Source organism: Echiichthys vipera (assembly GCF_963691815.1).
Source record: "Echiichthys vipera genome assembly, chromosome: 13".
NCBI classification, from domain to species: Eukaryota; Metazoa; Chordata; class Actinopteri; order Perciformes; family Trachinidae; genus Echiichthys; species Echiichthys vipera.
In genome coordinates, this window is record NC_139838.1 from 24,596,854 (window position 1) to 24,609,128 (window position 12,275).

Genomic DNA, 12,275 nt, shown 5'->3' on the forward strand with positions numbered 1-12,275 from the left:
TTCCTTACGCTTGACTGGTTATTCACACATTATTGTGCGTTTCTTGTTTGTGTTTTATGTGTAACTGTAAAGCACTTTGTAACACTGGCTTTGATGAATGCTATTTACATAAACTTTATTGTTATTATTGTTTATAAGGGGCTTATTTCGACTGTTGGCTTTTAGTTAGATTTAACACTGACAATAAGTGCTACTCATACATTGTTTTGCAGCTGTGGAGAATAAATAATGTAAATATGTCTTTCTACATATGAAATCTTTACACTTTACACTGTGTTATTGATGAATTCAAGAAGGACACTCGAACTTACTCACTAAATTATGGTAATGAATACCTGTTATTACCGGTCCAAGCCCAAATATGAATAAATTAGAATAAAATAAACATTACATTTGATTTTCTTCCTTATCATAAATATATTTGCATGTGCATTTTGCCCAGAACGTTCTCATCTCGCGGTTTCCTGTCAGTTCTCAAGGTTCTGCATACGTTCACTCACAGCGCTCCATTTGCAGCTCTCCATTGAAGAAGAGCATAATGAACAACTGTACGCCGGTGCTTCTTCATGATTTGTCGTACTGAATGTATCATCGACTGATGCATTATGTTCCCATGAATAGGAGTGAATACTGAAAAAGGATGAATGTACCTTTTTTACTGCATCACGGCACATGCGAAGACTATTAGAAGCATGTGATCTGAGCAGAAAAAGTCCTTAATTACGTCAGTCAATGCGTAAGTTAACCGTATAATTGAACTGTGATAAGTGTGGAACTTTTCCTTTGTGGCATTTACACCTTTTCTTTCCTCGTCTTCCTCTATCTCTTCTTCTATCTCCCTCTTTCCCTTTTCATCTTCCTCTTGAGCAACTTCTGTTGAACAGTTCTATAAAAACTGAAGTATATTTCTGGTGTTATGTAAACCAATAATTAACACAATCTCTCCAGGGCATGGAAGTCCAGATAAAGACTCTGCCGTGTGAATGCATTGGCAGACTAATGTAGCTAAATATGTGTTAAATGAAAGCTTTCAAACTGTTGCTTCACTCTAAATGTGAAAGAGATGGTCTCTCTACTTTTATTACATCGGACTTAAAATGCTCGAGGAACACGACAGTGAACCTTGGAACACGCTAAGGAGTTATCTTTGTCTTTCTAGATTAGATTAGAAAGCAAGCAGCAGTAGCTCAGTCCATAGGTGACTTGGCTGGGAACCGTAGGGTCGCTGGTTCAAGTCCCTGTGTGGACCATGAATGGAGCGTGGACTGGTGGCTGGAGAGTTGCCAGTTCATCTCCTGGGCGCTGGTCACTGGCAGCCCCCTCGCTCTAACATCTCTCCTTAATTGCATGTATATAGGTCCTGTTTGTGCATGTGTGTGTATTTCGGGCCTGTGTGTGTAACATGATTAATAATAAGAGTGAAAAAATTAAATTTCCCCGTTGCGGGATAAATAAAGTAAATCTTCTTCTTCTTAAATACAAATAGACACAACAACAAATAAATAACACCATAAAGAGCCTTTGACACATGATTAACAGTTGAAAGGTGGTACGTCTAAAAATGTACACATGTAGCACCTTTCATCTGTTAATCATGCCTCAAATGGCTCTGTACGTTGTTATACGTTTGTTGTAGAGTGTGTTTGTATTTGCTTGCTTGTGAACAGGATCACAGTAAAACTGGGTGGTCGCACACATTTTCTCTCACTCTCTAATTTAGGGTTCTGCAATTTAGCAAATATGCATCCAGTATTGAATCCCTTATCAAATTTAATTAGGTTGAGCTTTCAACATCTGCAGGCTTTAAATAACTGAAACTCCAACATCTCTTCGCACCATGTGTCGGCTGAGGACGCAGAAACCGTTTTCAGTGGAATAATATGTTGAATGTCTCTGAGACATTAAAATAACAGGGTTGAAACCTTCTTTGTTTTTATGATTCATTCTGTACTCGGGCAACGTACAGTTTAATTTTTGCCATTATGGATTTCAAGTTAATTAGCTAAAGCTGATGGGGATGTTTGTTATTTTAACCAACAACAGCCAAGGTTAGCAATAGCTACAAATGAGGATTTTGCGATCCAAATGTTTTTCTACATTAGTCTCTGCTAATAAAAAAGATTGAGGAGAGATTAAAGGTTCAATGAAGAGATTTGTTGGATGAAATGAAACTGGAATCAGAAACCAGACCCAGTCCAATTCATTCATTCATTCATTCATCTTGAACCGCTTGTCCCTGTCGCTTGTCCCTGTCGCGGGGGGCCCAGCTGACATTGAGCGTAAGGCGGGGTACACCCTGGACAGGACGTCGGTTTATCACAGGGCACATAGAGACAAACAGAGAGAGACAACCATTCACACCTACGGGCAATTTAGAGTCATCAATGAACCGAACAGCTGCACGTCTTTGGACTGTGGGAGGAAACCGGAGAACCCGGAGAAAAACCCACGCAGACACGGGGAGAACATGCAAACTTCACACAGAAGGGCCCCAGCCGGGATTGGAACCAGGAACCCTCTCGCTGTGAGGCGACAGTGTTAACCACCACATCACCGTGTCATCCCCCAGTCCAATTTTACATATTATTTTACCAAGAAAAACGATAGTTCTGATTTTTTTTAAGTGTGGTTGTATGAGGTACTTGAGGTATCCACAGTCAGTGTTTTACCTACAATAGCTGGTGGTCGACACGGCCCCAGTTTGGAGCAACGGTTAGGTAGACGGACACAGAAGCTTTGAAATGTACTGCTGTGGACGGGGTCAGCAGCTAAACTTACTTTAGCCACCTAAAAAATTTTAAAACCTTACACAATAACACAAACACACTAACTGATCGAGGCAGCAGCAGACCAGCAACTCCTGTGCTCTGTGCCAGTTCCCCAGGGGTGTCTGAAGACAAGGTAAAGCAGTGAAAATAATTTAAATATAACGTACACTTACACCTACGTACATTGCTTAGCTTTGGTTCTGGTAGGTAAAGCACTCGCTATAGATTAGAGACTCATACAACCCCACTTCAAAATATCCTAAGTGTCCCTTTAATAGCTTTTCTGTTTTTAATGTTGTACAAAATTCAAAGAAATTTCTAATATAATTCTAATCTAAGTGTATGTAACAGAAAAGATCATTTACTTAAGGTTTACAGTCAGCCTACTACTGCAACACGACATGTCGGTCACATGTTGCAGCCTAGATCTAAGGATGCTAACATGGGCGTACAGAAGCAGATATTATTCATACTATTGTGCTGCTGGATGTTGTGAAACAGGTCTATATTTGTGAGACAATGACAAGATATGAAAGACACTCAAAAATAGCATCTTAATTCAGTTCCGGACAGAGGAAAGCAGGATGGCACTCAGCTATCTGTCTATAACGAGCTTAACCCATCAGTATTATAAAACATGCTCAATACAAAGGATGGGAGATGTTTTTCTCTGCATTTACATTGTAAAAGGACCTCCAGACGCATACACACACGGAAAAACACACATTTCACCAAGCTTCAGTAGATTTCCATCTAGGAAACAAATCAAACCATCTATTTATTCTTTGTTTGGCTACTGTAATGTCCTTTGTCTCTATGAGGAAACACAGTCAATACCAAGAATCAAGGTGTGATTTTCTGAGATATTCACAGCTTAAAAAGGCGTCAAGATGCACACGGCATCCAGACAGCAGAATTATTACCCACCAAGCGGAAAATGTCAGTAAAATCTATCTTTGATACATAAGCCGGGATATGCTTGAAGGAATACAATATAATAAATAATTCTTGCAGGATAAACACACACATCCATCTCTCAGCTCTCAGCACGAACACGCACACGCACACCCACACGCACACACACACACACACACACACACACAATTATCAGAAATCTAACAAACAGGCTATGTAACATGTTGTTACACTGAATGGAGCGTTGAAGGACTTGCGCTGAAGGAACAGGAAGCAGAGATGGAGAGCTGATCGAGATAAAGATGAAAGCTTTTAAACTGGAGGATATGACTCAACTCCTATTGACTACTGGATTAACAGAACAGATGCTTATAAAAAGCATTCCACTCCCTTTTTTTCTGTTTTACCGTTTTGCAACACTGAATCACAGCAGATGACGTCATTAAAAAAAACTAGAGAAAGAGTCGGCCCCCTCTTCCACAACTTGAACAACGTGTCCGTCTGAATCTGTTCAGCAGCCGTCACTGTTCCAGCTCTGCAACATAGTTCAATAACTGGAGAACAACCTTTGGTGAATGAGAAAGGAAAAGTGAGCCAACACTTCATCGGCCATGCACAGGCACGGCCTTCGACCTGCATCAACTTTAAAGATGTATCCATCAAAACACATCTCAACAAAAATATCATCAACCTCTGGCGAGCTGCCACTGCAGAGCATTTTTTCCATACCTCCATGAACACTGCAGTGATACTCAACTTACAGCATACGGGCCGAACCTGGCCCTCGACACAGTGCCGGGTGTTAATTCAACCCTGAAAATAAATCGATTCACAATGGATGGGCATGAGTAATGTTTCACCAGATGGAGTCATAGCATGAATAACTCGAGGGGGGGGATCAATTCCTTGAAGAGGGAAATCTATTTTGGCATTTCCATGTCCTGACAGCAAGGGAGCGTCTGACTGTCACGTCACATCGACGCTCTCTGTCCACACTGAGTCTGTTAAATATGCACTGAATGTGTGGAACAAGTTGTAAACTGTGCTTCTGAAAAATCTGGACGAGGCAACTCTTCCCCCAGAGCTCCTGGGACCAACCCTGCGAGGGCACTGACCAGGGACACTGGGATTTACAGATGGGTTCTGATGCTCAGCATCAAACTAAACCCGAGCCATATGTCTTGTGAAAACAACAGGATATCATAAAGATATTAACCCCTGAAAGGAAGCTGCATACTTTTCAAACTTACTTTCTGTGCTAACTTACTACTAGACGTCTTGCACACTTGGATTTCTTGACTGTATACTTAATGAGGAATGTTCTCCACAGCTACAATCACAATACCTGAAACAAGTTGATGTTTGACGACAGAAAATGTGCTGTCACAGGTTCATGGGGCTGAATGAAACTACTTTCCTAGTAATCTCACTCAAGATCCAAGCTCAAACCATGTCTCAGGTCTCTAAAAACCCTGGAATGGTGCGAGAATACTGCACATACAATACATCCAATGCATTCTGAGATTCATGGGGATAATAAGCATGACCACAGGTGGAAACTGTTCCTTGGAGTTGATGGCTTGTGGCTCCCTGTTCACCTCATTCAGAAGTTAAAAAACAAACTCAGAAACTTTGCACACCTTTTGTCACTTTTGATGATCCAGGTGCTGGCCTCTGGGTCGACACACGCATGCAGGTCGCCCTCCAGTAAAGGAGGGAAACCCTGAACTCCAATCCTGATGGTGTCTGCCGTCAGCCTGAACTGCACCTCCTCTTTGGTGAAACCCTCGGGCATGCGCACACACACCGTGATGTCCTCTGCCGTCTGCTGCCAGAAGTAAATGGGATCTGATTTCAAATAGGAGAGAAATGTAGGATGCTGAAGTTAATGACAGCCCTGTGCAGTTGTTATAGAGTCATACATAAAACATCTAACAGTGCAGGAGTTAAGGGGAATGACTGCTGAGTATTCACCCGATGGAGGAGACTGCAGATGGGAGAGACTATTAAAATAAATGAACTATCATTCTGCAAAAGGGAGTATGCATACAGAAACTCACAGCCAAGCTATTAAGCCAATTCTCCCATGCAATCTGACATCTCAACCTGCGGAGTTGTGCAGATTTATCCCATCAGACATAAACTTTTTGGATTTGTTGTACTACTTGTAGCACTTTACTAGCAATCATATTTTATTGATTTATTGTCCTGCTGCCGCCGGGCAGTTAGCACCTGAAGAATGAATGGCAGAGCAAAATCTGTGCGTGTTCACATGGGCGGCAACCGCTTCATACTCCTGCCGCTGTGGTCATAACTGCTTCCCCTCTGTTGGGGCGGTCCTCGAGGCAGTGGCCGCGGGTTTGACTCCAAACTGCGGCCCTTTGCTGCATGTCTCTCCCCCTCTCTCTCACCCCATTCCCTGTCTAAAAAAGGCTTGAAATTTGTCAAGAAAAAAAAATCTTGATCTTGAAATGACTGGAGGTGGCAAGTTACCTCGCAGCGGAGTGAAAGCAGCTTTGTGTTTTACACTAAAAACTGATCTGGACTGTGTGGGTGTGGTTTGATCCAATTTGGCGATAAACAAAAGAAAACATAAAGCTTTGCTCAGACATGGACTTCATGTTCTGTCTGAAATTACAGGGACTTTGCAACAGATTTTAATTAAAGGTTGAATATGGAAAATGAGCAGAACACCGCCATCTAGTGTCTCAAGATCGTAGTCGAGACAACAAAAAATAATTCCAGCACTCAGGTTGGCAGGTCTGGAGACAGACCCGGCCCAGTAGCCTACAGGAGACCTGAGCCTGTTTGAACACATCCCCATCCCCTCCGTTAGCCGTTACCGTTACAGCTAAGTAAACATGAAAGTTAGCATACAGATCAAAGAGAAGCGTTTTAATGCTGTTGAACTCCTTTATCCCAGTCCATGGAGTGAATGCTTGGCCTATACAGACTCTGGTTTTTGCCCGTCTTCGGTCGCTCAGCTGCAAGATTGGCAAACAGACAACCCTGGAAACCTGCAATGCCGGCCACTATTTGCTGTTACAATGTAAACAGAACATGACAGAAAGTCATTGTCAAACCTTTCAAATACATTTTTAAATATTAATTCACACTAAATATATTTTTCTATGGAAAAGCAATACCTTGATTGATCCCTCAAAACGTCCTGTGGGTGTATTTGTTTTTTTAAATATAGCTTTTAATAAAGATTCCACATATTCAACCTTTAACTTTGATTGCTGCGCTAAACTACATAATATCCTCTTCCAACCAGTGAGACAAGTCCAGACAAAACACGGATAGAGAAATCCTCTTCTGTGAAATAACCAAAACATTCAGGCCACATTTAAAGTCTTCATGTTGGACCCTGCTGTATCACTCATAGTAAAAGGCTAAGTACAGTATATCCAAACCAGCAACACCACCACATTGCTGCCATTTGTAAACTGGGTTGATGGACGTGAGAGGATTTAGTCCTGTTTATCTGCTGGTGAGAATGACATCTCAAAACTCTGTTAACAGATCGCAGATAGATTAAATTTAGTGTGACATTAGGCCATCTGCCAAGGAACACATTAGCTGTTTTTTGGTGTGGATACAAGCCAGGTGCTGAGTCATGATTTTTGTAAAAGGATTTCTCAATATTGCTTTGTTAATTCAAGGATTTCTCTCATGAGCTGCTGCTTTTACTTAATTAAATCACATCTGGCACATACTTCCCATGATTGTCTCCTGCCGCAGTGTGTGTTTCAATTCAGAACATACAGAGTTGTGCAGCATTGGAGAAGACTGTGAAAGTTAAAAGAATGAGTTTTTAACACAAAGCTCTGAATTAACTCATGCACAGACACTCAGCTACTTCCTTTACAGACCATTTTCACAGATAAGACAGGCGCATTTCTGCTTCTTCTTTACAGGGAACAAATCTGTTCTCACCATTGCCCACACTGTTAAGAGGCCAATTTTTGGCTGCCTCTGACTCAACACCTCGACTGTCCTGTTCGCACTCTGTGATCCACAATCAGATCATTTTTACTGTGTAGTGCGTAGTGATGAGACACAAAATAAATGGTCACAGGGAGAGAGGTGCCTGCTCAATACTGGCGGAGGTGTTGAGAACAGATGAATACCCAGAATGAAGCGGAAGTCAGCGGGCGTTTTTTTTGTTATAAGACCTTTTGGAAAATGTGTGAGTGGCAGCCTTGTGTCCTTCTTAACTCCTATCTCGCAGTCCACACGTGCTTCATGAAATGAGTTTGGCTGCCGAATACATAATCATGAATTGCGCAAACAATCCCATCTCACATCTGATTGGACGCAATTTTGCAGCCGTGTCCTTGAATCGCATTTCAAAGAATGAGATGGAGGTTGTTCACTGATAAATAGGTCTAAGATAAAGTAACTTTGAATCCTTCTCTCATCAACAAAGTCCTTTTCATCCACTGCTGATCTAAAGGGAGATTCATACATTATTTTCTTTCAGGCTTCAATTTTTTCCCCGTTTCCGAGTTCTTGCCTCAGGTTCCTCTTTTCCTCTGGTGTAGCTGCAGGGCGTTTACAGGAGCCAAATACTGTACAGTGAACACCACCGCTTCACCGCAGTACACCTCATTTCACCAGCTGGGAAACAGAATAAGAACACAAACTTTGGAGACAGAATAAGAAACTTAATTCAGAAATACTGCTTAGTATTCTCTAAACAACAACCGTTAGCCGCCGGGCTTTAATTTGAGGATTCACATCGTTAAACTACCAGACAGGAGACACCAGAGGGGGTCAGACTCATCTGATTTAGCATGCATCAATGTGAGCAGTCAAATTAAATAGTTAACAGTAAATTTACTGAAGTATGAACACTTAACCTAAGTATTTCCACTTGATAATGCTACTTTCTGTCAAAAATATAAAAGCACATTTTAAGCTTATAAAATAAAACACCTTGTCAAACAGGTCAAATCAGTAGTTTCCAGCTTTTTGCATTTAATAAATTAAGATAATAGTCAATATGTTGTTTGGCCCCATTGTCACATCTTATTGTCGATCCCTGAATCCATTATCAGATTTAATTAGCTTGTTGGGAAGGGGGCCAAATAAAAAGTTAGGTAAAGTTTTGGCTCGGCAATTTTCAAAAGAGTCCCTTCACTTGGACCTCAAGATATCTGAATACAAATGGATTTCATGGGTACCCACGAGTTTCATTTACAGACACGTCCATTTTGTGATAATCTAGAGAGTTTGGGGCAAAAACATTCAGTTTTTTCTCATGCAGTACAAACTTGGCCTGATTTTGGACTATGCTAAAATGGTCTTTTTTAATATGTCTGCATACTGGGGGTCTTGGAGTTGCATACATTGTGTCTGACTGGAAAACTGAGACTCTGATGGATTCATGGATCATGATGTTATTCTCCATAGTAGCCACTCACTGCATACAATGAGCTGTTGTGGCCTCTTATAATCACAGGCTCATGAACTTTACAACTACAAAGTGACCTGGAGCATTCAGAGGATGCCTTTCCTAAGTGTATATCGACAATAATTGCCATAAAAATGTCTTACAGAAATCTCCAAATGTCAAAGGATTTTGAACCCAAATCACAACATGGATTTTTCTACGGTGTTCCTTGGGGTCCGGGTGTCTTTGTGTGATATTTTGAAGGCTGTTTTGACCAGTTTTATTGATTCTCGAGTGGTAAAAAAAATGGTTTAATTAAGCACCAAATCTGAGTAACAAATAAACTTTTAAACTTACATTGTAATGTACTCAGCCTTTATGCACTTTCACAATAATTTGAATTATAAATGTATGACTGGAAAGCATTGACACACTGTGTTTAGCTTCATCATCATCATCATTATATTAATCTCAAGGTTCGCAACTTTCCGACGATGTATACCTCTTCTATGTGGCATCTACAGTTGATCTGCAATTTCTCCATGAACATCTCGTCCCCCTACCCTACTCCTCGAGAAAAAAGGAGGCGACTAAGCAACAGGTTTAAAATGTCATGAGTGTTGTCCTCTATTCTAAAAGAGTTAAAATACAGGCAGCTTTAAATTAAACACAATTACAGCTTTGACCCAGGCCGGCATTAGAGCAATGATTAATGAAAGAACTATGAAAGAACCATAAGACAGAAGTGAACGATCACCCTGAGTTGAATCCTCTGATTCAGACAAACACATCTCTGTGCCAGTTTTCTCATAAACAACATCCTATAGAGAAAACTGAGCCAGAACTGTCATATACAACACTCGCTCTGTGATTACTGGCAAAGTCTGAGCACTGAAATTGGTCCAATTATGATGCTCCAAACCAACAGGGCTGCGAGGGACTGAGACATGTTCATTATCACCTTTTGTTGTCGACTGAAGCAACAAAGAAAGTAATGAGAAGGGGAGAGGGGAGCTGCCAAATCTTTCATTTCAGTCCAAATCTACCTCTCCTATGATCATTATTCAGATTTCTGTTGGCCAAACTGCTGCACAGACACATACAGTGCAACGCCAACCCATCACAGCAGCTGTAACCTTATGTACACATATGATCCATAGTTACACTGTCATACTTTTGGGAATGTATATATTCATAAGGGGTGTCCTGTGATGATCGTATTTCAGACTTTACCAACCATCCATTAAGACGCTTTCTTGATCTATACAGTACATATACACTATGTGCATATCTGCACCGGTTCTCCATCAGAGCCCATTAGGTCACCATTCTCAGGTCCATCTCTCCTCCTCCCTTGCATCTCCTCTCTCATCGCTCTTTGAAGATGCCTCCTCTCTTGACATATAATCCCCATCTTCCACTCCGAAAAGGAGCGAGGCAGAGCAATGATAAAAGGATTGGCTGAAAAGCTGCCACACACACACACACACACACACACACACACACACACACACACACACACACACACACACACACACACACACACACACACAACCTCGCTCACCTGAGTTTTCTTATATCTTTGAAAGAAGAGGGATGCTGTTTGTCTGCTTGTTTAGAGGTTGTGAGTATAACCGAGTGCGGCCACGGCAAAATGAATAAGAACCCTTTGGATGAATGCAGTTGATAAACAGGATGTTTGTGAATTTAAGAAAAAGTTCTGGTGGTGAGAAAACCACCCCAATGCTATGGTCGTAAAGTTTTGTGTATGAAAATTACAGAAGTAAAGCCAAGTCAAGAGTGTAACTTTGAAACTAATCATAATTTCAGTTGAGTTAAATGATAAGAACATCACTCTCGTGGCTGTGGGTTAAATATTAAGCTACAGCAAGCAGCCACTTAGCTTAGCTTAGCATAAAGAGTGGAAACAAGGGGGAACAGCTAGCCTGGCTCTGTCAGAAGGGACAACGCAGGAAATATGCATCAAACAAACAAGATACAACGTGATAGTTAGTGGGCTTTAGAGCTGTTGGTGGATACATTTTTTAACATTAACCTTACCCAGGCTAGCTGCCCACTCATTTCATTTAACAGTCATTTAGCAAGTATAAAAAAAAACAAAATATTGTTTTGTTCCAGTCTCAGAAATGTGAGAACCTGCTACTTTTCACACTGTGGTTTTTTTGAACGTTAGTCAATAAGTAATTTGAAGACATCACGTCACAGGCATTTATCATTATTTTTTACGTTTCTAGACAAAACAGTTCATAGATAACACACACAGATCTTAATCAGTAATATTCTTCAATTGTAAACCTGAACAATAATCCCCAACTCTGACTCTTTCACTGACTACACTTTAATGCACCGCTGCTGGTGAGGGAAGAAAGATTATGTGTGGTCGTGTCACAGACACACAGAGTCAGTGCCAGGAGTAATAAATGGCCCTGAAACATATTCATGTACCCCGACACAGATTACCACATCTGACAGAGACCCCAGTCTGATTGAGGATATTCTGCTGTCTGCTCAGGCGTTTCTATGGCTACAACCCAACTGCTTGTGCAACTTTCAAAGGTAATGGAGAAGTGAACTCTGCTTGACTGAAAACAACCAGATGAAACTGCATGATGAATCTTTTTTACCGGAAACAGTGACCATCAAAGAAAAAATGTGTGGTGAGTGGTGATGTCACATATCTGATGGAGGGAGGCAGGACAGCAGAGTCCAGATCATGTTGTATTTCACTTTGTTACTGTGTTTGTGTTAAAGACAGGCCGGTTTGCTCTTTTGCCGGTTTCACACTGTGATCTTAACAAGTTGACACTTTCCCGCTATGAATTAATCAATGGCAAAGCATGTCATGACCTCTGTTAGTGTTTCTCAAAGTCTGAAACACGAGCCACACTGTGTCAAATCTTCTGATGGCATCACGACTTCTTCTAAATTAGTTCTGCACTCTGAACAATCTCTTCTGAGAAAAAGAGCGCCGAAGCAAAGACCAAAAAGCTGCAAATGGACTTCTGTTCTTTGCCAAAAGCCTAAATAACATGCACTTGCATCTACATCCTGAACACAGGTGTTTGAAATTGGACTACTAAGTGGTTTGAGTTCATTATGTGTTGAGTCACCCTGCTGGTGTATGTTTATAATGACGCAGCCCGTATTTACTCAAGGGTTATGCTAACCAGCTG

The 12,275-nt window shown here is 41.1% G+C and overlaps 1 protein-coding gene across 1 annotated transcript in view; it reads right to left on the reverse strand.

The window, feature by feature from the left end:
* nudcd1 (NudC domain containing 1) overlaps positions 1-12,275 on the reverse strand; it is a 46,356-nt gene that overhangs the window by 21,613 nt on the left and 12,468 nt on the right. The window contains exon 6 of the mRNA XM_083926043.1: positions 5,324-5,531. Coding sequence (XP_083782169.1) covers positions 5,324-5,531 — 208 coding nt within the window. The remainder of the gene's footprint in view (positions 1-5,323; positions 5,532-12,275) is intronic.